This window comes from Engystomops pustulosus, chromosome 4 (genome assembly GCF_040894005.1).
Source record: "Engystomops pustulosus chromosome 4, aEngPut4.maternal, whole genome shotgun sequence".
NCBI lineage: Eukaryota > Metazoa > Chordata > Amphibia > Anura > Leptodactylidae > Engystomops > Engystomops pustulosus.
In genome coordinates this window covers 106675302-106701962 of record NC_092414.1, presented here as the reverse complement: position 1 = coordinate 106701962, position 26661 = coordinate 106675302, and the positions used below count along the sequence as shown (strand labels likewise).

The 26661-nt window shown below is 38.7% G+C and overlaps 1 protein-coding gene across 8 annotated transcripts in view; it reads right to left on the bottom strand.

The window, feature by feature from the left end:
* The window catches only part of PTPRZ1 (protein tyrosine phosphatase receptor type Z1), a 147679-nt gene that overhangs the window by 58925 nt on the left and 62093 nt on the right, over positions 1 to 26661 (bottom strand). For 3 of the 8 annotated variants that reach the window (XM_072146988.1, XM_072146990.1, XM_072146991.1), the window contains exons 4-13: positions 25075 to 25226; positions 23785 to 23880; positions 21256 to 21319; positions 20961 to 21118; positions 19211 to 19361; positions 14843 to 15027; positions 10896 to 11022; positions 6956 to 7002; positions 4683 to 5604; positions 2211 to 2879 (exon numbers count right to left, since the gene is read on the bottom strand). In XM_072146988.1, the coding sequence (XP_072003089.1) occupies positions 2211 to 2879; positions 4683 to 5604; positions 6956 to 7002; positions 10896 to 11022; positions 14843 to 15027; positions 19211 to 19361; positions 20961 to 21118; positions 21256 to 21319; positions 23785 to 23880; positions 25075 to 25226 (2571 nt within the window). Of the gene's footprint in view, positions 1 to 2210; positions 5605 to 6955; positions 7003 to 10895; positions 11023 to 14842; positions 15028 to 19210; positions 19362 to 20960; positions 21119 to 21255; positions 21320 to 23784; positions 23881 to 25074; positions 25227 to 26661 lie in introns of all 8 variants that reach the window. The other 5 variants (XM_072146992.1, XM_072146993.1, XM_072146994.1 and 2 more) reach the window with 3 other exon arrangements.

Genomic DNA, 26661 nt, shown 5'->3' with positions numbered 1-26661 from the left:
TAATTCTGTCCCCTCCTTGGATTTGTGGGCCTAAATCCTCATGACAGACTCCATTTGAACCGTTGCAGATTAGTGTCTTGTGCACACAGACATGATCTCTTTTTTGCTGCCGTCAGCGGGTGATCACTGATCACTCTGCCAATGACAATTAAAAATTACTCCCTGCATCGCAAAGATAGGCAGGAATAGGACCTAGTGTATAATTTGCGGCGCTGGAAGTCGGCTTGCCCAAATTGTGGGAACAAGCACATAAGAAGTAAAGGGGCCCTTTGTTGGCCGCGAAGAAAGCGGCTAGCACATGGCTCAATTATACATTAGTTTGCATGGGGCCTTATCACAACTACCTGGACAGTTCCACTGAACTGGGACACCCCCCTTCTCTGACCAGTAATACTTGGTTGCCAATTATTCATAAATTTCTAGGAAGCATAACTGAAGAATGTATTAACATGGAGTGTATAAGAAGGCTAACTGAAATTATGAATAATTATTTCAAAATCAATTAACATTTTGTAGTAGAAATAATAAGTAGTAAAATCAACAAAAGTATAAATAAAATAGCCTTTTCCATCATTAAGCTGTACAAGCTATAACATTTACAATATTTTAAAAAGAAATCTTTTTGTCAGATGTGTGGTCCTGGGCTGGAGCAAATACATTGGCTGCGCCCATCTGACATAATAAATTCTAAAATAACAAAACTGATTATTTCAGAATGGTCATGGCTAAAGGAACAAATCAGAGGAACAATGCCTTTGAAATGATGCACTGAGGTGGGGTTGGTAAAAGGGTCTCTTTAAGATTTCTGTATCCATTGCTATTTTGTAGGATCTTAAAGTTTTCAAATGGTTATGTCCTGTCATATCATTTATCTACTGGTCCCTATAAAAGTGTGACTATTAGCCTTATGAGTAAGGAGGTTGCTTTCAGTAATAATATAATAAAGTAGTATAATAAAATACTGGACCTGCCAGTACACAGTCCCAGTACAGATTCATGTAGACACCACTTGGAAAGGCATATGGAGAAATAGGGACCGCAGGAGGAGCAGGAGTCGCTGCCTGATATACAGTATGTTAGAGAATCAGAAGCACAATGATGGGTCTAATGAGAATTCTTCCTATAATCTAGGTACCCATCTGTTATTGAATATTCTCTCTACAGTCCTAGGGTTACATTACTTACATTACATTACATTACAACCACTATTAAAACATAAAATAAGTTTATGGGTAGAAGTTCTAAATTTCAAACAGGGAATGACAGAAAATAAGCTCCAGTTCACATACAACCAGCGGCTATTTCCCTATAGCTAAATCTGTAGGCTTGGGACAGTCGTTAAACATAGAAGTTGAATATTAAAAAAATTATACTTTTTTTGTGCTTGCTGCCATGGTTTATTGTTCTTATGATTGAATAGATTTTGGATGCCAGATGCTCTCCAGGTGGATGGATGACACCTTTAAAAATCCCTACAGTTCTGTGTTTCAAGTAAGAGGAGGGCATTTTCTTGTGTAAAAACACACATGCCTCCTATGCCAAAGCCAGGTTTTGCCTGTTATTCCCCACTTTGTGTTTGGTACATATCCACAGTGAAAGGGAACAAACCTTTGTTAGATCTTGTTGCAGAGTCACCATTATTGATCAGGGCATGCTGCATGCATTCCTATGTAACAATTGGTTGCAAGTTTGTTACATTAGTTATTGAATTTATTTGATTAGAGTCCAAAAGCAAAGAAAAGCAAAGCAAGAGAACCCAGATGCAGGAACACACAAAAGGTAGCAGAGTGCACTCATAAACAAAGCGATTAAAAGAAGCGCAAGCTATGTTAGGAATCATCATAGTGGCTCAAGTTTAATATTACTGTTTATTTTAAGACATCAGTTACATTGCAAAAGTACTAACTAACTCAAAACAATACTGTATCTAAAATCCTGCAGTCCTCCCAAAAAGAACATTTTACCATGGACATACCTAAACTGCTCTCCTGAAAAATGTGTTACCTTTACTGAACTGAATGATTCTATAGATGGGGGTAACATGAAATTTGCCACTTGTCCCTTTCACACACTCATTTTTCTAATGTCAATAACACTGTTTTCATACTACATATTAAATCAGAATATTGCCGATGTTTCACAAAACATATAATAATAATTTCATATGGTATGAGGCAATATTGTATCCAGCTGTATTCTCCACCACTAACCTGCCTCAGACTCGTTGACTACTGTTGAATGATCAATATTTATAGATGGTGGTGATGTAATTTCAGATCCAGGAGTCAAATCTGCTTTACCTGGTTCAACTGCAACCTCAAAGTCTTTGTCTCTGTCATTAAGGTCTGAAAAATTGAAATCTGTAGAAGTCTCATTATCACTAAGACTATCTGAGGAACTTTGACCAGAACCACTTTCTTCATCGCTAGTCAGTACTGCCCAAGAACTTGACTCGGATGTATTTTCCAAGGCAGTGTTATCAGTCTGAATGTGCGTTTCCAGGACTGTGGGTTCACTGTGCTTCTTCAGGTGTAAACTTGGAGTCGTTATGTGGCCTGTTTCTTCCACGTCATGGCTTGTTGTGCTGTCAGATGTGGCTGTTGATAATGCACTTCCTTCTTCAGGCTGCTCGGTAGCTTCGGTTAAGTGACTCTTCTCCATCCCACTGTACACATAACTACTAGGTTCAGCTACGGTATTCTCTTGGGGTTCTGTATGTGGTGTGGAATCTGTTCTAGCTACAACAAGATAGCCATCATCCACTACAGAAGGGCCCGTTTTGGTATAAGTGCTGACAGTGGATAACACATCAGTTGTTGTTTGAGATGTAGCTGTTAACATTGACAATGTGCTAGGACTCTCACTGTTTGGAGAATCGGCTGTAACAGAAACATACATATTTGGTAAAATAACAGGATGAGTAATAGACTCTTTAGCTTTTCTTTCAACAGCAGAGGTGCCTTTAGTATATTGTGAAGACACAACAGGAATGCCATGCGTAGGATAAGCATATGGTGGTGTATGGGCATACGAGATTGTGCCTTGAGGTAACATACTGGAAGGCAATGATGGAGTAGAAACTGTCTGAGACATTGCAGAATCATAGACAGGTACAATATCGACAGGCTGAACAATTGTGTCATTAGAATCTGACTGTGATACATTTCCATCAGAATTTACATTGGAAAACAAATGAGACGGAACAACATTCTCATGCAAGACTGACATTGTTTGCTGGGAATATGCAGGCTGAACAGAAACTGGAGACACAGAATTTCCAACAGGTAGTGCATATGAAGAATGAAACAAATACTCAGCAGTAGCACCAACGGAAGGCAGCAGCACAGAGCCAGTGTTAGAACCTATTTGATTGGAACTGGAAGATTCATTCAATTCTGCAACACTGGGTACAGGTGAAGCAATGCTAGCATTAGGCAACTGCGGCACAGTCTGCGTCAGCGCTTCATTAATGGCTTTTTCTGGTATCTCATAAAAGAAATCCTGAGTTGGCAAAAGTAGCATATCAGTAAAAGCAGAGACAGTTTTTGAGGCTGCAGCAAGCGTAGCTTTAAGCAATATGTCACCAGAGGTTGTGGATACAGCATTCAATGGCTGAACTGGTAGCAGATTTTCTGACATTGCGTTAATGTCAGAATCAAAATTACTAAGAGTAGGATTAATTTCTGGTGGAAATTTAGTTTCCCTTACTACATCAGATGCAGAAATATTTGCTATCATTTGATGTTCTGTATGTAAAGCTACTTCACCATAAGTAGAGGTAGTTTGCGGTCCAGTGTCAAAGTCTGTAGGACCTTTAGCAACTGGTTGGTTTTGATGAAGCTCAGGTATGGTGTACTTTACTGCAGCTCCTGCAGAATCTGAGGAACCACTAGGACTTTGTAAATCATCTATCCCATTAATAAAATACCCACTACCAGAAAAGGTCTCTGAATGATCTCTCTCACTAAGAATGGTGTGTGTAGGCTGAAGTAAAACATCCCCTTGTATCATCACAGTACTTGGTTTAAGATGAAGTTCAGTGCTAGACATTGGATTTAAGGTACCCTGGTGAAATATGCCAACAGAATCATGCACATAGGTTGATGAGTCAGAGGAAACAGCAAAGGGTTCTGTGGAAGCCAAATTATTAGAAAAGGGATAGGCAAGTTCAGACACCGTGGAAAGTACATGCATCTTTAAATCAGTGCTTGAAGATTCAAGTTGAGAAATCAATTGAACGTTATTAAAGGTGTCACCCTCATGGCCATATGTTAGCATCTCAGAAGCAGCATAAACAGTCTGATGTGGTTTGACATCAGAATGGTGTGTTTGACTTGGCTGACCTAATGCATTGGTTTCAGGCACAGCCAAAGTAACATGCAAAGAAAGGGCATCGGTTGCAACAGTTTGCGTGACTTGTAAGGACATTTCTGAACCTGCATGATGAGCAAACACTTGTCTACTGGAGGAAGTGGAGGATAGTGTAAGCAAAGGAACGCCATCAAAGGAAGACAGGGAAGGTTCAAATGACACATCAACACTGGGAAATACAGGTGTGGCATGCAGGATCTGACCAATATCAGAAGTAGCAGGGGTAGCTTTCAGGTACTGCGCGTCAGACAACAAAGGAGTAACTATAGGAAAAACTTCACTAGTGTATGAGGGTCGAAGAGGTATCTCACCATTCGATACTGGTTGGGTTGTCTGAGAGAGTACCTCAGTCGCAGAAGAAGCAGAGCCATGTGGTTCAAGGCTTGGAGAAACTGGCTGAGATGTTTCCAGAGAGGATAAAGTAGATGTTAAAACGTAGGGTCTCTGTACTTCCGGAAGCAAAGTTGATGGAAGCAGCCCTGTACTGCTATGAGCTGCAGCTGATGAAGATGCTATTTCATTTGGAATAATCGTATTGACCACACGCCTCATCTCTTCTGTATGAATGTTAGGTTGAGAGGTTGTTTTCAATACATCAAGCGTGTCATTTGGCGCTAGGTAAATCATTTTCTTATAACTGCCAGAGGATAAATCTTCACTAGGACTTGGTGGTGGCGACTGTAATGAAATGTTATCTCCCTGAGTTGTTTTTCCTGCAGTGACAATTGATGAAACGGTTGCTGTAGATGTTAATGGAGTGCCATTATCAACATAATGATAACTTTCAGTCGGCATCAAGATCCTCCTTTTCCAACTAGTGGTGGTCACTGGAAGTTTATTAAGGACATTGGTATAGTCATCAGTTTCAGTAGGTGGTGTGGTGGTGTCCGACATGTTAAGTACCCGTAATTCTACTTCACTTTTTAACTCTTTATTCTTATAGACTTGTGCTTCTTCTTCTTGCTCACTATTTTTCACTCTATATGCATCAAGCGTTGTAACCACAGGTGGCTTCACTGTAGACCGTATAGTAGGATACAGTAATTTTTTAAGCCGATCAGGCTGGCTATTTGATTGGTCCTTCCATGTTTCAGGTGTTGGTTTGTATGGCTGAGAACCTAGCTCTTCTGTGTACTGAGAAGTTGTTGCTTGTGCTCCTTGTCCATGTATTTGCTGTCTAGTGCTTACAGTACTCAAGGGAATTGCAAACACATTTTCATCTTCTTCACTATCCTGGAGAAAATAAAAGTATCTGCTCATAAGTTATCTTTATTTGATAGAAGATGCAATGTTTTGTATAAAACTTTACATGAAACATTATTAAATGACCATTGATACTTCAAAAGGTTATCCAATAGGAAAAAGCAAGAGCACCTAATACAGTGTTAGTAACATAACTATAGCGATATAAAAACACTCAAACACATAGACCACTATGGTTTTCTAATATAACTCTGAATAATGTACATCCCATCCATATGTTGCTTTACTAAAACCACATTCACAAGTTGCAGAAATAATTTTCGGAAAGGAGACCATGATATTAGTTAGCATGCTGTATTTTCAGATTTTCATATTTTGAGAAGTAAAATCCACAGGGATATCCAAGTTCATGTCTATGCTGATACATGACGCGAGTCTGGCATTATTATAACTGTTGTCTCCCAAATGTAGTGTCAGTTGTGTTACCAGCCTTAATAACAGTGGTGTGGCAAATTTATGGCATAGCCCTCTATACGGGCACCCAGGCTGAGTTTATTCAGCTGGAACTGCATGAAGAGTGAGATTGTGGGGATAGCGTTGGATTATTATTGGAGTTCCTGCTTCGGGCCCAAGAAATCTAGTTGTTTGGAGTCCCCAAAGAGAAGCTCCAATCTAAATCTGGATTTCCCCCCCTTATTTCAATGGTATTGGTGTCCACAGATGCTGATATGATTGAAAGCTATGAATTGCTAGCTGCTTAAATTGTTATACTGGCACTTTGCAATAAATACGTGGGTTTTGGATTGCAGTAAGAGCACTGGGTCTCTGAACGGTTCGGCATCACTGCCTTACAATATGTGAACATGCGGGTGATGTCACTATCATTAGTATTAATTCACTATGGAATGAGAAAGAGTACTTAAGTATGCCGATACATTATAACTGGAAAATACCAAGATGTACGAGCTCTAAAAGGCAATTACTCATTAGACCCCAAGGCTTTAATGAAAACTGAGGCTAGAGCGACACTTGATGGAGTTTTCACCACTAAATGTCATGATCACAATGGACCACACCATTTCAGTTATCCAAAGTTATTGTATATTTTATTTTAATTTCAGATATTCTTTTTTCTCAAATTATTTTTTTACAAGGGGAACCGATCCTAAGATTAAATCTTGCAACTAAAATTGCCATTTGTACACAATGGTCTTCCTAAGTTGAGGACATTTGATAACTTCCTGGTTTATTTTTTGTCATCTTTGCATTCGATAAATAGAATGTGATGTGACTATGTAACTGCATGGATTCTCAATATCAAAGCTATTGGTTAGTCTTGAATGACGTACATATAACAATTTAAGTGAGAAAGATGTGTTACCTCTATGTCCTCTTCAGTCTCTGTCACATCAATAAAGGGATTATTTCCTGAAAAAGAATGAAATACCACAATTAGAATTCTAGGACCTTCTATAATTTATCTGAGATCAAATTTTCCATTGGTGATATTTGGGGCTAAGAATTTTAGTCTGTTTGTACATCCAGTAGCCAAATAGTAGAACAACTGACAATTTCCTGAGAATGAACTGTGACCTAGATCTTTTGTATTTTGTAATGTCGCAGAAAAAAGAGATTCTGAGGTAGAAAACTTGTGCACTGATATATGCCTGGGCTTTTTTGTGAAATGTTTCCTAAAGGCACTGTACATAAGGACCTAGGGTACCGTAAAAGTTTCTTCTTTTCATTATAGGCATACTTTAAGAAATTTTGACAAAATCATATATATGAGAGACTTTACTATGCCTTCTCCTCCAGTTATTTGGTGAAGAAGGCATGTAATAACCCCAATCTCCGCCACATTTTGAGTTTTTCTGTACCACCCTTTAATTAATTTCTTGTATGTTCAGGGAAGTTATTAACTAATTAACACATACAATTTTAGTGGACACTTGTGGCTGGACATCACTATTTTCATGTGGGTTTTTACACTAATCTGAACTGTAGAGTTACTCTCTATACTGACAGTCCTCGGGTTACTTACAGTAAAGGGTTCTGGATGTTTGTTCTTAAGTTGAATTTGTATGCAAGTTGGAACTATATATTTTATAATTGTAACCCAGCCAAATTTATTATGGTCTCTGTAATTTTGGGTTGTCATAAGAACCAGAGTTAATAATAAGGCTTAATTGCAGACACCTGTGATAACTCTTACAGCTGATCATTTTAGCCTGGGAATAAAGTACAGTAAATTACCAACATCCAGAGGTCTGTTTGTATCTAGGGGTCATCTGTAAGTCAGGTGTTCTTAAGCAGGGGACCGCCTATACTCAATACTCTATTTAAGTCTCCTAGTTTTTTAAATGGTATAGTTAGTTACTCTAATGATAATATTACTGATGTTTCAATATCTGTATTTATTTCAGCAGCATTCTGATCTCTATGATTTCATAATCATAAGGTAACATGTCTGTTCAAAGTGGAAAACAAACTATGTCCTCATAAGTAAACTGCGGCCATCCAATTACTAATTAGGATTAATAAACTGGAATACCCAAGTCTATTTCTCCTATAGACAGTTGTTCTACTATTTTACTGTACACATTGAACAGACCAAGAAGGCTTAGCAAAGTGAACAGAAGCAAGGTCCAGTATGGCCCAGTTCACACCTCGCCTTATTAACTTCTGCCACTAAAAATAATAATAGATGTCTAAGAAATCTGATAAAATGTACATTTATTTCAATGGACTTGAAATGGCTTCTGTTTGTATGTGTTTGCACCACTTCTGTTAAGTTTCCATTAGTTGAGACATAAAAAGTCACACTGCAGTTTTTGACAAATTTTTAGACTAAATAAGAGAAGCACTAACAGAAAAAGTTCAAGCAGACACTAACAATTGATCTAAAGGGCATTTTAATGGCTTCTAACATTTTAACGGATCAGTTAGATTTATCTTTAGTGATGGAAGCTAATAACGAAGGTCCAACACACGTTATATTACAAATATGTGAATTAATGGAAATATAGTAACACATTAATAATCTGCAATATATGGATTGTATCTGATGTAAGAAATAAAAAATAAAATATAATAATACTAAATTTTCTTACCTTTGATACAAAATGGTGATGGGTTTGTCTGTAATTCATACATTCAGATTGAGCAGATATTTACATTTGGTTTTGTAGAAAGAAACCATCTGTATCATTAGCCAGACCTTTAGATCTATGTTGTAAATATTTCTAGAACTCATTGTGGGGTCTATACAAAAGTTTGGCAAGCGCTGATGTGCTGTATATCAACCATATTAATAAGGCTTACAATAAATATTTTATTAATATTCTAATTATGAGACCATTAACAATCATTAGCAAAGGAACATAAAATGCATAATCTTAGCTGTATAATGGAATTACATAACGATATACAACAGAAACCATATCAATGATCATGGGAAATTACTAGCTACATGAATATGAATGAACAGATGACATTTTCACATATTATATGTACAGTCAAAGACATAACAAAGACAAGACAATTCCATGATTTTAAGGCATTTGACAGCAGTGTTTTGTGGAAAAAAAGAAGCAAGTGTTCATGCAGTTTGGTGAAGCCATGTTATATATTACTTCATGAAAGAAGAATCCTATGCAATAATAATATGGCCAATACTTTCTTAGCACAGATATTCTTATCTTATTTAAATCAATATGTAGAATGTAAAGACTATACAATAATATATATCATTATTGAGTTTATTATAGATGATAGCTATTATTACTATAGATCGTAAGTGGAATTATTGCATAGGACCCCAACACCACCAGATTTAGTGATTTAGAGGAAAGAAAAAAGTGATAAAGAAAATACATTCAGTTGATTTAATCCAAGTGATGAATGTATGCAACCAATTATGACATAAAATAGTACCAACTATTATGGAATAACGGACCAGGCTTCAGGAGGTTACATGTAAACATAAAAAAATTGATGAAAACTTCATCTTAAAACATGGTCACAAGCGATAATGCATGAATTAATAACAGAAAATGATCATTATATTTAAAATGAGTCAGAAATTCGAACCCAGAAACAGGTTAAGGATTTACGAGATGTTCACTTGTTACGTGTCACTAGTTCAGTACAAATATTTGCAATGGATGATGTAGATAGATGGGATTATGTGAACCTTTCATGGAAATATACAGCACAGCAATTTGTTTTTCTTAATGTTAGGAAACCTCTCATTTACACAGTTTGAGCAGATACAATTTTGTTAACATAGTACCGAATGTGTATCATATCTTATAAGTTAGGGCAACTGGAAAACTTATTTGCCTATTTTCCCAGAATCCCCCAATGGAGCGTCAAAGGTTATACGTCTCCACATGTCTACAAGGCAGCCTTAACTGGTAAAGTCTCTGTAAGAAGAGCCCTTACTTCTAACAGATACAGTCCATAAGTATGGGGGGTTGTCCTAAACTCAGACAACAACTCTGATTAATAAGTGTTCATTCTCTTTCATTTCTGTATTGACTATATGACTGAAATAAACTTGATAAATCTCTCCCAGTGATTGATAATGCAACAAGTCAGAATTCTGGAGTAATTTGAACCATATTTATTAATGGTTTTAGACCATTTTTGGATTATTTTCCTACTTTTTTGAAAAAAGGGTGTTACCTCTGAAGAAGGAGGTATGGCAACAATTCAGTGCTTGCGCCAGAAAATTCAGTCTTGCGCCAAAACATTGAGTCGAAACTAGACCAATTAATAGCATACAGCATTATTTATCTGGCGCAGAATATGACTGTAGATTCTAAGTCTGCACACATCTATTCACAAAAACTTTCATAAATCTCCCTCACTGTGCTCAAAAGATGTTACACCATAAGAAAAAATCATTTCGCCTCTGCAACATTTGTATTTTAGCTATTGTTGAATAATTCAGTTTCACACGGATATAAAATATACTAGTATGGTGATAGACCTGAACTGAAATTCATTATCAGTGAAATGATAATACTGTAAATGTACCCTATTATACGCCGATATGTCAGTGAAAATCAGTTAAATAGCGATTATAAGAGTCTGTCAAAACAACAGATTTCAGAAAACACCAGTACACTTTTTGATGAATACAATAAACAGCAAGTGGTGCAGTTACTGTAAAGAATATTATATGATGTTCCATCGTTATTGCATCATTGCAAATATTAATGTAAACTGGACAAAATATAATCATAACCAGTCAGCATTAAACTGCAGCGTTGAAGCTTTAGTATTAATATTTCCAGAATTATGTTAAAGTGTCATACCTGGGCTGTCCACTGTCAGATCAAGGACCACCTGATCGCTGTGTTTCCCATACAGACCATTGCTGCACAATGCCACAACTTGAAGTACATAACTTGAGTTTGGCATTAAATTATACAAAATTGCACCCTAAAAAAGAAAGAAAATTACAGTTTAATTTTTTTAAATTAAATTGCTTATTAGAAAATTGCAAATCTTGAATACAAATTTATAACCTGGTCTTATCGCCAACACAGTGGCCACTGTATGTAGCCAAAACCTCACCCTCGATGCTGCAGATGACACAGATATTGCCAGCAATATAATATGGACACTGTACAGCTGCATGAGGGCTAATTTTGACAAAACAAACAGACCATCATCACGACAGGGATTACTGATTACTGCTAATAGGCAGGAAAATGAACCCATATCCTGACAATATAGCGTGTGATAAAAAATTATTAATTATTGTAACCTAGTGTCGTATCAGCTATAATTTACATTTAGCTTTTGTAGGCAAATTTGATTTCTATAGGTAGGTGTAAATACAACAGTAGTAACAACTACTTCATATATAATGTTAGTTGTTGAGGTTATTTCTATCCAGCATATGATATTGCTGGTGTCAACTAACTAGGAAATCACACTACATACTGTATTTTCAAGATTGTAAACCTGTCTAGTTTATATACAATAAATCCCCAATAGGTATGTAGGAAACAAACACCTATGCCACAGAATATCACTGGTTAGGATTGGAGTAGGACACTGGTGTGCTTAAATATAAACTGAAAGGTAAGTATAATCATAGCGATAGGAAACCATACTTTTGCCAGGTAACTGGCTTTATCAGGGGTTCAGGGCTAATGCCCTCAGCTATGGTGTACACCTGCTATGTGTGCTGTCACTCTTATATTGCTGCAATCTAGAGTAAAAAAGAAAAGAGCAAAGAAATTCCCATAACAAAAATGTCTTAGAGCTGTCTTATTATTAAAGTTTATTAAACTTTTACTTATCTACTATAAATGTGCATGAACAAAGAGAAGCCATATTTCAGAGCCATGGATATGGCCTCCTGATGGAGCCACTGGCAGCCATGTTTTATAAGTGGTGCTAGGCTTTGGATGCTGAGCTGTTCAAGGCCTTCACCATACTTTTTCTTCCATAATTCTGGTAGAGGTTGATCTTGGCTTCATATCTGTCCAAAGAATGTTCTTCCAGCACTGTGCTGGCTTTTTTTTCAGATTTTTTTTAAACCAAAGTCCATTCTGTCCTTTTTTTTTTTTTTTTTTTTTTTTGAGGCTTATGAGTGGCTTGCAGTGTGCAGTGAACCCTCTGTATGTACTTTCATGAAGTCTTCTCTTTATGGTAGATTTGGATAATGATACACTACCTACATCCTGAAGAGTGTTATTCCTGGAGATGGCTGCTGTGAAGGAGTTTCTCTTCAGCATGGTAATTATTCTGCGATCATCTACCCGTGAGTGTACAGGTATTTTTGCGTTGATGATGAATGCTGATTTTGCCACTTCTAATATTGTAGCACTATCTCTATTTTTCTGTTTTTACAGCTTAACAATGGCTTGTTTCACCTGCATGGAGAGCTCTTTTGACCTTCCAAATGCAACCACCACACCTCAAATAAACTCTAGGTCTCTTATCTGCTTAACTTATAGTGCAAACGTTGGATCAGAGCCCCATGTATCTAAAGTCTCGCTGCTGCCCCCATCCTTGCACTTGAAAATATAAATACTGTATATGCTACACAGACATATACACATATCACCCTACCCATATATATATATATATATATATATATATATGCTATCCAGCACTGTACCTCCTATATATGTTAGGTACAGCAGCAGCCCCCTTATTAATATACTGTACAGCAGCAGCTCACCCATGTTTATTTAGATACTGAACAGTAGCCTCCCCTCCCTCACAAATGAAATGTCCAGGAGCCTCCCCTGACAAGTGAAATGCCCAGCAGCCCCCCCCCCTTCACAAATGAATGTCCAGCAGCCTCCCCTCACAAATGAAATGTCCAGCAGCCTCCCGCACTAATAAAAATATCCAGAAGCCTCCACTCGCTAATGAAATGTCCAGCAGCCTCTACTTACTAATGTAATGTCCAGCAGCCTCTACTTACTAATGTAATGTCCAGCAGCCTCTACTTACTAATGAAATCTCCAGCAGCTTCCCCTCACTCAGGAAATGTCCAGCACTCCACTCACAATTGAAATGCCCACAGGCACCACTCAATGATGAAATGTCCAGCAGCCCCCCTTCACAAATGAAATGTCCAGCAGTCTTCCCTCAGTAATGAAATGTCCATCAGCCTCCCCTTATTAATAAAACGTCTAGCGGCAGCCTCACCTCACTATAAAAATCCTTACAGGAAGAGGACTTAACTGGATAACAGTACTCCTAAATAATGTAAAAAACATTAGTAAAACATCCATTATATAGTTGCATGAATAAATTAAGGTAATTACAGCACCAACTATTTATCATGTATACCAGGCCCGCTAAATTAATATATAGATACTAAAGCCAGAACCCCCCCCAAAAATAACATATGCAGCCAGCCCCCCCCCCTATGGACAGTAAATACAGGCAGGTACCCCCTTTATAAATAGCATTTACAGGCAGGCCCCGCCAAGCCCATAGGTAGTATATACAGGTAGGCCCCCCACCTGAATAGGTAATATATATAGGCAGGGCCTCCCATCCCCAATGATACTATATACAGGCAGCTCCTCTCCCCATGGGTACCATAAACAGGCATGCACCCACGCCCATAGCTGCTATATACAGGCAGGACCACCATAGACAGAATATACAGGTAGGCCAACCACCCCCATAGATAGTATATACAGGAAGGCCCACTCCCTTGCCCCATAGGTATTATATACAGGCAAGACCCCATAGGCAGTTTAAATTGACAGCACCACCCCCACCCCCATAGAAACCATATACAGGAAGGACCCCATAAACAGCATACAAAGGCCAGACCCCCATAGATAGTTTATACAGGCATTCCCCCCACCCCCATAGGCACTATATACATGTAGGGCCCTCATAGACAGTATATAGAAGCAAGACCCCCAAAGATAGTATACATAGGCCTCTTTAAAAAAATAATAAAACTAATACGCACCTCCAACTCTAGGCTCCAGCCCCAGCGCTCCCCTGCTGCTGCTGTCTCCTTCTCTTCACCTGGCAGACCTGGTCATCTGTGCAGAGACACAGGCTGGCATTACACAAGCCTGTGCCATGCAGAGCGGTATAGACAGACGGCTCTGTGCTGAATCAATTGAATCAGTGCCTTACAGATGCAGATGTAATTGATTTTTCTTGTGGTAGGAAATTGCCAGTGTTTGGTAGGTCCCTACTAATGGGGATCTGCCGTTCAACCTCGGTGCCGCCTGAGGTGTCATTTTCATCATGTCTCATGTAATATGCGGCCCTGTATGCGTGTCTTACACACATACAATTGATTATTTTCCCCTCTTATGGATCCGCAGTCAAGTGGGGGACCGGACCCATACCCTGAAAGCTAGATTGTTACGCTGCTGTTAATTGAGAATGACATAATAAAGGAATTGCCCACATTTGTCAATGAAACAGCCTTTGAGTCAATTATCCAATTACTTTTGGTCCCTTTAAAAGCAGGTTGACACATGTTAATGTGCTGAAGCTCCTAAGCCCTTTATCAAATTTTAATGTGAATACACTCAAATGAAATCTGAAAGTCTGGACATGTCTATGTCCATTAACTATAACTAGAATATGTTTCATTTCAACAGGTGGAAAAAAAATAACAACATTTTTCTCTGGCATATGGCCTTTCTGCTGTGTTATGGAGAGATGTTTATGCAAATATTTATCCAAATATGTATTGATGTAGCTGTATGTGGAGTTTCATGTATAGTACACAATAAAGAAAGTGCAGCACAATTACCAAATCCTGGTAGCCATCAGTCACATATTCATGTCTTGTCTGGTCTTCTCCTTGTAGCTGCTCATAATAGACAACGTATCTCTCAATAACTGCTTCATAAACAACCCGAGGCCTCTTCCATGTAACTAGAAGGCTTGTGCTGTTCTGGGATTCAGCCTGGACATCTTCTGGTTCTGTACTACAAACTAGAAAACGTACAAAATGAAATGAATAGACTGTGCGGGCAAATAATAAAAAAGACATATCTTCAGATCACTGAACATATACCCCTAGGTCTACAGATGCCCTTGACAGCATACAAATGAGGGGTCATTGCATCTGAGCCTTCATGGGCTTGCAGAGTGGAGAGCAGACTGTAATAGAAAGGTAGCATATATGCACAATACACTGCAATACAACTGTATTGACATGTATTGTATGAAAGGACAGACCCTGTAGCGTTCAAATACCCTAGAGGCCCTGAAATAATAGATAAAAAAAGTTCAAATGGACCCCCTTTCTCTTGCAAAGTTTTGAATTTTTTAAAGGTATCAAGACCAATAACCCAAACTAATAACCGAATTATAAAGATTTGGTTTCTCTGTGATTGCACTGACACAAACAAATAAATGGATGTGTCTTTTGGACATTTGTAAAAGCAATGTCTATAAGAATATTGAACAACAGATTTTTTGCCAATTCCACCATATCTGGAATTTTTCTCAGCTTCACAGTACATGGCATATGTGTGAATAATTGTGTCACTTGAAATTACGACCTGCCCTATATATAATAAGCCCATAAAGTTCTGTAAACAGAAAAAATACAAATGATATGGCTTGTGAAAGGAGGGGAGTGAAACATGCAAATACAACAACGTGGTAAAACCTGGTCCTTGAAGAGATTTTCCCACAAAACAAGTAAAGTCCTAACTTGCTGATCGGTTGAGGTCTCAGTGAATGAGGGGTTTGATGGGGTCCGATGTTCCCCGAGATGATCGGAGAAGGAGCACGTGCATGTCCAGACTGCCTCTTTCATCTCTATGAAGCTGTCGGAGATTGCACAGTATGGCGCTCGCCTATCTCCGTCAGCTCCATAGAGATGAAGGGGCATCATGTGGATTGGGCCTAGCTTGTTTCCTGGGAAACCCCTTTCAGGGGTTAATTGTACAGCTGTATTAATGATTAATATTAGTTGTGTAACCAGATATTTTACTGCATATTCATCTTGGATTAGTAAACATAGTGCAGACTAGTGTAGACTCCATTAATATGGTTAATAGCAAAAAAGAGAAGATCATTACTTATGTTCTGAGTAAATTAGCCGTTTGCCAGCAGTCTACTGTTTGGACACTTGAGGGAGCTATATCCAAAGAAATGGGATATCTAAGAACCATCCAAGTAAAGCCAAATCCTGTATACTGCTGCCAAAAAAACTATAGACAATCAGACAATTTATATATTTTGTCTCACAGTCACTAATGAAAATCACTGATGAAATGACTGAAGTGTGAAGAAGACCTAAGGTTTTCTCACAAAGTTGTCAAAGCCAAAACCAGGTGTGAATTAGCAAGGATAAGAAGATATATAGGATAGGCAGTACATCTTTAAGGTTTTTTTTACTTCATTTCAGGTTTTCACATAAAAACAGCAGCAAGGTACTCACACAGATAACATTAAACTGTCCTCTAAGTTACCATCTAAAGCTGCCTGCGGTTTTTATATGTGGTCAAACCTGTTAATAGATTTCCTTTTAAGTAAAGGGGATTAACATTTTCTACATGTCAATCTGTATTGATCTTTTAATGATATGGTAACCTGTGTTCATTGCACAATGTTTGACACATCTAGAGCAGCTTAATGCTCCAAGTATTAATGTATTTCTGTATACATCAATACTCATAACAGATGGCTAGCTGCTGATGTGTCCTAAACATGATTTTAAGGAGCAATTGTTTTTTTTAACAATTCTACTTTTCAGGATATGTAGACAGAGTATTTCCTATGACTTTAAAACTGTGCAACTCTGTACATAGTAGCTGGTAAATTGGTTGCCTGAAAAATGATGTTTTTCTATTGTGACCGATTGTACCCGCGTAATGTAAAACTCCATTCACACGCTCATGTGAGCAGTTGTGAACCGTGTGGAGAAGGGAGAAAGTGCTTCTCCCCCCTCCCCTTTTGCAGTGTGTCCACACTGTGCCCTCCCAACTGTCCTGATTTGGCGGGACAGTCGCGTTTTTTGGGCGCTGTCTCGCCATCCCAGGCTGCTCCTCTGTTCCCTGATATGTCCCCCCACCTCCTGATCCTGTATATTACAACTGTAGGAGGTAGACCCACCCTCATCTGAGGAGGTAGACCCACCCCTCGACTGGCCTTGTCCCCTCATCAGTCAAAACCCGGGATAAGAAGTGACTGCTGCGGGGGAACGAGGGGAGGTAAGAAACAGAGTATTTTATTTGTTTAATAACCATGGGGAGCTACAGGGAGAGGAGGATAGAGGACAGGGGGCCACAGTATGAGGAGGATAAAGGACAGGAGGCCACAGTATGAGGAAGATAGAGGACAGGAGGCCACAGTTTGAAGAGCACAGACGACAGGAGGCCACAGTTTGAGGAGGATGGAGGACAGAGGCCACAGTCCGAGAAGGATGGAGCAAAGGAGGCCACAGTCCAAGGAGGATGAAGGGTGGGAGGCCACAGGAAGAGGAGGATGGAGGGTGGGATGCCGCAGAAGGAGGCTGGAGGACAGGAAGAGGCTGGAGGATAGGGGGCTACAGTATGAGGAGGATAAAGGACAGGAGGCCACAGTATGAGGAGGACAGAGGGCAAATGACCACAGTACAAGGGTGATGGAGGACAGGGGACCACAGTATGAGGAGGATGGAGGACAGGAGGCCACAGTGCAAGGAGGATGGAGGACAGGAGGCCACAGTACACAGAATCTGGAGGACAGGAGGCCACAGTTCAAAGAGGCTGGAGGACAGGAGGCCACAGTACAAGGAGGATGGGAGGCCAGAGGAAGAAGAGGATGGAGCACAGGAGGCCACAGTATGAGGAGGATATAGGACAGAAGGCCAAAGTATGAGGAGGATGGAGTAAAGGTGGCCACAGTCCGAGGGGATGGAGGGTGTGTATTATGCTTTGTGGGGACTGGGGGAGTGCTAAAAATGGGTCTCCTGGTGATGGGTTCCCTTTAAGGTTGATATTAAACTATGCTTGTGGGTGGAGCAATGGGTGTGGTTTAGGAAAAAGGGGTAGGGACTTTCTTCCCTCTTTCTCTCGTCCAAAAGTTGGGAGGTATGGTTTTGGAGAGTTATGATGAGGTTCCAGAAGAGCATAGAACTGTCTTAAAATAGTGGGATTGGTAAATGTACCATAGATTGGTGCACATGGAAATAGAGTCACCAGAGTTTGGCTGGTTATACTGATGTTTATACTACAGTATATTTATAAATGTTGATTTTTTTTGTCCAACAATTAATTTGAATTATTGTACATGGAAAAATAAGACATCCCCTGAAAATAAGTGCAGCTCAAGGAGCAAAAATTGATATAATACACTGTGTTATTTTCAGGGAAGCAGGGTAGTTACGGATTTTAAATTAAAGCACAGAAGCTTTTATTTCCACAGCAAAATGTATGTTTATAAATCTATTAGTACTTATTGCCTTCTTAGGCTTGATTCTATGATGTTCTATCTTCCATACATATGTTTTAGATTTCATATGGGTAATAAAATCAAAAAGAGAACATTGGGGCACATTTACTTACCTGGTCCGTTCGCGATCCAGCGGCGCATTCTCTGCGCTGGATTCGGGTCCGGCCGGGATTCATCAATGCAGTTCCTCCGCCGTCCACCAGGTGGCGCTGCTGCGCTGAAGTCCGCTGGAATGCCTCGAAATACACCGGCCTACCCAGGATGAAGGTGAGTGAAATTTTCGCGACACAATTTTTTTTTTAAATGCGGCGGTTTTTCCGAATACGTCGGGTTTTCGTTCGGCCACGCCCCCCGATTTCCGTCGCGCGCATGCCGGCGCCGATGCGCCAAATTCCGATCGCGTGCGCCAAAAACCCGGGGCAATTCAGGTACAATCGGCGCAAAACGGAAATATTCGGGTAACACGTCGGGAAAACGCGAATCGGGCCCTTAGTAAATGACCCCCATTATATTCTGTTAGTAGAACCATCCTACTATGATATTCATGATTAAATGGAGATAAAGCTAGAATTTGACAGTGGAAAGACCAAGAAATCAGATAGAGATCAGATTTGTGAAGATGTCAATTGATTCTTGTGCAACAGTACATTGTGGTTGGTCAACTCAGTACAAAAAAGCATGAAAACTCCTGAAATGTATGAGAATGTTATTCTTTCTATAATGTAAGAACCTGGATCTGGTATTTCCTCAATTCCTGTATAAGATGAGAAGACTTGTCCAGAGAACTTGTACTGCTGCAGCCTGAAGTTGTTCTGTAAGTAGTCCATCACCATGACATATCCCGACTGCTGCATTGTGAGGATCTCACAGAAATATTCCAGCTGGCAAAAAAGAAATAAAACGGCCATTATATGCTGTAATCATCAAGGAATGTGTTACAACACTGCAGTAATTTGTTGTCAAGTCTCATTTAGTGTCATAGTGACATATCTTCAGCTTTTAAAGAGGTTATCCGAGATAAGCAATAAATTAGGGGCGGGCTGGGGCAGGCTTTTTTAAATAAAAAAGTGTACAGTACTTACCTTCTCCATTGCTGTTGATGTCCCATGCCACGGTCCTTTTGATCCGTGCCCCTGTTTGTTTACAGGGGCATGGTAGCTGCACTCGGGATTCTCCCAGCTGGCAGAGGTGGCTGGCCACTCCCATCCATCCCTGTGTCTCAGCATTGTAGGCGCTGGCTTATGGTGACAGATGGGAGTGTCCGGGCCAGCCAGAAGCTCCCTGAGCGCTGCTTCCGTGCCCCTGTAAACAAACAGGGGCACGGATCAGATGGACCGTGGCACGGGACATCAGCTGCGTCAGAGGAGGTGAGTACACATATATTCATTGCTAATCTCGGATAACCCCTTTAATACTGTATGAAAACATTGGGGGAGATTTATTTAGCTGTCTATGACATAATTCTGTCGTAGTTTGCACTAAAAAACTGTCTGCACCATATTTATAAGGGGTTTTAGACAGTTTTGTGGCTCTCCTACGACTAGCTCAACAAAAGGGGCCTGTGTGCCAAAAACTGGTTCATTATTTAGGCTACATGTATGAGAGGTTAAAGACTTTGTTAACACAGATTTTGGTACATGTGTATAGAGAGGGTTCAGGGGCTGAGGCCTCTCCATTAACAGAGGATGTCTACTGTATTAAACTGCTAACATACATTGCATGCAATTATAGAACCTAAACAGCGGTAGTTCATTTTGGTGCCAATCACCTTTCCTCGAAGACATCAGGGGTGACAGGAATCAGATGCCATGACAGATGCCCCCAAAGTTGGCGAAATTTATCTTACTTTATGTTCAGTAGACATTGCCATAACTGCATTCACAACAGAAACCAAAAAAATTTGGACATTTGGACATTTCAACATTTTGGAATCGTTCTAGGGAAAAATGGGAGATTCCACTTTATTATATATTTTTTAAACTTTCTTTAATTTTTTAATCCTTTTTTGGTAGGAAGGCAGATGTTTTGAAAGGCCAAGAGGGTCTTAAAACAAAAAGAGGAAAAAAACTAGAACTTAATCAACCCCATTTCCCTGAAACAGCAAAATATTGAAAACTTTCTTTTGTTTCTGTTGTTGAGTTAGTTATGAATATGTCTACCGAACATAGCAGTAAAATTAATTTTGAAAGCTTTGATCAAAATTTGTTTCCGATAGCAGTGTCATTGGTCTAATTGAATTTAATAAGGTGATTATTTGGTAGTGCAAGAGAATTGACTTCTCCCTACAACAGTAGGTGAGTGGTGTAGGATGTATATTAGAAGTGGTAGACTCCTTTTAAAATGTTTTATCAGCTTTCTAGTTTCAGAAATCTATGAGCAATCCCAAGGAAATTACAACCTTTTATAAAATGACCTGGAAATCTGTAACCTATCAGAAAATCCTTACAATGTAAAAATTGTTTTCTGATGTTTTTGATTACCTGGGCTTCAGAAATGGTTACTGTATCCTTAAATACAATCCATTCTACTGTTTCCAAGCATGGGGGTGTTGTTAATGACCCATTGTATGTATAATATTTGTCCGTGAAGTTTGGCAAAAGGTCCAGTAAAACAAATGGTTCAAGTTCAGAGACCTTCCCTAAATAAAAACAGTAGGGTTAAAATTGTTCATTTAAAAGCATCATGAAATCGCTACTCATTTCTTAAAAGGATACTGATACTGTGTTTGATATAAAAATATGATCAAACAAAAGGTAACAACTGAAAAGAACTCACCAAACCGATGAACGCTATCCACTCCATTGATGATTGAATTATAATTTGTGTTTTCTTGGCCGATCTACAGTAAGATAAGATGACATTTTATAACAGAAGTCAATAAAAACTATACAACAATATAAAATAACTGATCTCTATACTCACACCAATATAGAAGCTTAGAACCTTAGATAAAATACAGCATCAAGCAAGGTGAGGCAAAATCTAAATTTTATTCCAGAAAGTAAAAAATATGGAAATGGAAATCTAATCCTATATATTTCAGCTATAAAACCTTAGTTATGGTCTTAGTAACCATTGTGACCATGACTAAGGCTTTGTAGCTGAAAAATGTAGGTTGAAGTACCATCTCCATCTCTGCATGTATATTTTTAACTTTCTGGAATAAAATGTATAATTGATTGCACCCCACTGTATCCTGGATTTGATCTAAGGATCTAAACTTCTATGTTTTACCCAATGTCTCAACAGGTTTTTGTTGTTTTGTTCTGTTTGTGTTGAAGTTCAGCGCTAGTCAGCAGATTCTCGATTCACTTAAAAGTTATTCTATTATGGCTGTACACATTCCATCCACTTAGAACACCCAAAGATTACCTTACACAACATTACAACTTCTAAGACATCTCTTAGCTACAGATGCGTTATCTGCCCCTGACTTAACTACGGATTGTCATGGAAACACAAGAAAATTCCGCTTACAAATACTGCTGCTTTCAGGCTTATTAACTATAATCTTACATGATTTCAGCTACCAATTTTCCTACTAAAGTCAGTTATAGCTTAAACTGTTTACTTACGCAAATTATCTTATTCCCTAGAAAATCATTATGAAGTGCAGTACAGGTTCTTAGTATTTTCCAGTATTTTCCATGCCTTTACTGTATCAATATTTAGGAGTGTTCATTTTGTCCATATAACCTTTATCAACATATGAACACCTTGAAGTGTTAAACCATAAGGAAGGGGAATAGTGAGACCGGCACCACCTTCTCCACACGGTTGTCAGACTGAGAAGCGTCCCAGAGTGTGAACTGACCAGAACTTGTTGTTGCCCGGAGGTGCACGTGCCAATATGCAGTAGATACAAATGTCAAGATAAGAATGGAAAGGCGGCACTCACCGGTATACACAACGTAAAAGTCTTTATTCGGACGGACACAGGACAGGAGTGATGCACGCCACAGCTAGGCCCTAGCTGTGGCGTGCATCACTCCTGTCCTGTGTCCGTCCGAATAAAGACTTTTACGTTGTGTATACCGGTGAGTGCCGCCTTTCCATTCTTATCTTGACCTTGAAGTGTTGCCTCTCCCTGCGATCCTCCTATATGAGCCAGCACAAGGAGGTGTCACCTAGCAGTTAGTTGTCAGCTCTAGGTCTTAAACTCTCACAATATTTCTAAACACTGTGAAGATAATTTATTACTTGTATCGTTGGACATGACATAGTAAAATTATTATTATTGCCGCACAGCAATAATAAATGAGGTGGAAGTTCCGTCAGGGGTGAAGCTCAACTTTCTGCTGCCTGAGGCAAGCTATGGAATGGTGTCCCCTTGTGCCCCATTCAAGAAATATATATAAGGTTGTTTTTAGTAAGTGGGCTCTCCATGCAGTATCTCACACCCGTCCTGACATTGGGTGTGAAGAGATCCTATGTTTAAGACAAGTCTACAATAGTGTTGTACCTATTTGTTGCCTATTTTTGGCACTTTTCTAGAGAAGTGTTGCACCTTCAATAGGCCACTCCCACATAAAAACCCTAAATGTGGTGCAAAGCACATTTTATGCAAAACTTATGTTGTAAAGAGATGATAACTCTGTACAAAAGTGTTGTAGTTTATAACAATTGTATTCTAAATTAAATATTAAAATATTATGAGACATAGTAGTTTTAATATTTCAATTAGAATAAATTGAGCAGATTTATCAAAAGTAGTCATACCATAGGAGTATTTAGCAGCAATTGGTATGTGGGTGTACATACAAAGAAAGTTGGAACTAACAGCTTTAAGGGAACCTATTCAACAGATTTTCACTAATAAATCTAACGACAGGTTCCCATAGCACTATGCTAACTATTGCTGCCAATAAAGCAGAGCTGACTCTGTGTATGTTATAGTTGAGTTAGCAAAGGTGAGACTGCCATTGTGTTTTCTAAGTGTCAGATACTAGTAGAATGTTCAGAAGCTAAATAAAAGTGTAGATAATTCTGTACCCTGATAATCTAGGCACATTGTCAGCACACAGAATCTCATAGCACAGAGAAATCATGAAGTGTCAGCTCTGGAATCTAACACTGACCATCACTGAGTTATAGGAACTAAAACAGCAAAAATTGTAAAGTAAGGGGTTATAAATGATCTTTATTGTGGGGCATTTTATTAGGGGGCAAATCCCTTGAATATTTTCGGGCTGTTTAATAAGATTTAAATATATTTCTTATTAAAAAAATATAACATTATTAGCATATTTATCTAATAAAAATTGACTTTACTAGTCAAACGGCTAAAGAAGGTAAATTGCCTACCTTAAATAAAACTGATAAAGCTTTCAGTTTTCCATTTTCTTTTATTGCATCGTCCAACGTTTCGAACTGGTCATTATTAAAGCAAAGGATTTGCATCTACAATCAAAATGGAAATGGTTAGACTGTTGGGTAAACAGTATTTTTTCTATTACTTTATACCTTACACGTACTGACATAAGCTACCTGACTTCTGTTATTCCAACCACATACTAACTTATGCTCTAAATTGTAACATTGTTACTCAAACAATAGGCCTTAATTTAGGCACTGATTGTAACCTCTTATAAAGTGACTCCTACAATCTCCCACAGAAGGTGGTGCAAACACTTCTTTCACTTGATTTTGCTGCATAGATGTTAACTACTGATTTATCATAATGCAGCTCAATATTTATGTGAAACATTTTCTGAGTTATGAATAATGCCTGGAAGCACAACTATATTTCTGGACAAGCACAAAATAAGTTAGTGTATAAAGGATATAGTATAGCTACCTACTATATACATTACTATTTGATAAGATCAGCCAATCACACTATTTTGTAAGATGTGCATGTTTTAAATAGGAAAAAATGATATAAGATTGACTTAGCGAAAATGACACCCAAAAATTAAGAAAATAAAACATCAAAAGCATATTTGACATTTTGTAAGTGAATCCTGTTCTTAACCCCAAAGGAACTCGTTTTTTGCCTTGGGCATGCAGTTTTTTCTTTCATTTTATATCAAGTACTGAAAGCCATGATTTTTTAAAAAAATTTCTGTGAATGCTGCTGATTGAGGGTTTGTTTTTTGTGAGTTAACTTATACTTTTGGTAGTACACAGCTGATTGAATTGCAAAATCACTTCAAAATCACTTCAAAAGAGTGCTGCTACCCTCTTATGGTAAGCATTGTCAAAGCACAAAGAGTGAAAAATACTTTTACATAAAAAGGAGAACACATGCCAAGATTTATATAAATATCTGAAATTCTTTATTTGATCAAGTTTTTTAACATTACATAAAACATGAACCAATTAAATAAGCCAGGTGAACACAAATAAAACTCAGCAAGAAAAAAGGAAATTTAAAATGATTTAAAAGAGTTGTACATCATACATGATGTCAACACTGGGGACCAAAGTAATGGTTGGCCCTGTCACCAGTTTTTCATGGCCCTGAATTTGTTCAGTGGTGGAATACAGCCTAGAGATACTAAAATCTGACACATTTCGTAATAGTAAATTGAAGAAATCCTATGTAGCAACAATTTCCTTCACGGCTGTAAGAAATATGAAATTAAAAGTTACCTCTAAAGGGAATTTCTGGCCTTCCAAACTGTGTTCTGATCCATCTGAAGTAGCATTGCATTTTCCCCAGTGAAACGTTATTCGGCTGGCTCGGTAAGCTGTATCTAAGGCACCTCCACTAACATAATACTCTCCTGTCAAATTAATTTCCACTGTAGAACAAAAAATAAAAAACTATTACAAACAATAAAATGTTTTTAAATATTAAAAAGTATTATTATAGTGATATTTCTAATACAATATTACAAACACCATCTTTTTAACAGTAGTTACAATGATAAGATGCAAAATACTGACAACAACTACCAAACCACAATAAAGTGCATATACAGGCATCCCCGGGTTACAGACAAGATAGGTGGCCACACTGCAATCGTCCTATTCCTGCCCGTATTTAATTCATTTCAACTTCCTTTGGAGATGGGAGGGGTAAAGAACTTCACCCCATTTGCAGTCCATTTCTGCACTTGGCAGGTATGCATAAGGCCTAAGGCTAATGTCTTATGGTCTATAATCTTCCCTCTTGCAACCTCTCCCTTTTTTCTCCCCTGGACAATGGTATTGACTTGTTATAGCCAGGGGTGCACCATCCATGAGGCAAGTTGAGCCTCTTACCTCAGAGAGCACCATCTGCAGCAGTCACCTGCTCCAAAGCATAACTTGACACTTAAAAATAGTGTTCCTACAAACCAGGAGTCAGCATGGTGTGTGAATTGAGAGCACACATACTAAACATACTGAAAAAATTATCTAATCTAATAATCAAATATATATCTCCTCTATGGGGTGGAGGAGGCGCCATTTTATAGCTCACCTTAGGCAGCAGAAAGTTCAGGTTCACCCCTACAGTTTAGCAGTGTCCTACAGCCCCAATGTCTAGTGCAGGATTATCTGTCAGCTTGCACATTTTTATTCTGCATTTATTGCTGGTTTCTAAAGTATGGGTATTAAAGGTGCCAAATCTTTTGCTGTCCTAGAAGACCATGTATTGTCTTTTCAATCCTAGACCAGTTTGCATCTGCTCATTGACCCCTTCGGACTTCCGAATGATGTTCACTTCAGTACAATGAGCTTAGCCTCATATAAACAAGACTTCAATAGCATCTTCAGTATAATGGGTAACCGACTATAGCTGCATGTACCAGAGCAGTGATGGCAAACCTTTTAGACGCCGAGTGCCCAAACTACTTCCAAAACCCACATATTTTTCGCAAAGTGCCAATGCGACAATTTAAACAGTAACTTATCACTCCCTGCTCTGTCACATGTTTAAATTGTATAGGCACCTGAGGACATCAATACAGTAGAAAGAAGGAGAAAAAACTTTGGTTATCATTGTAGCTTCCTTCTAGGGTCCTGGGCTTCCTAGGACTGCAAGAGGCCTGGGGTCCTGTCTGGCGGAGTCTGCGGTGGGGTGATGGCACGAGTGCCCATAGAGAGGGCTCTGAGTGCCACCTCTAGTTCGCCACCACTGTACTAGAGTGTATTATTTTTTGTATTTCTCTTTAAAGGAGGAATACAAAAATTAAAAAAAAAAAATAGAAAGAGAGCTGCTGCAACACAAACCCTGTAGAAAACATTTGCCTT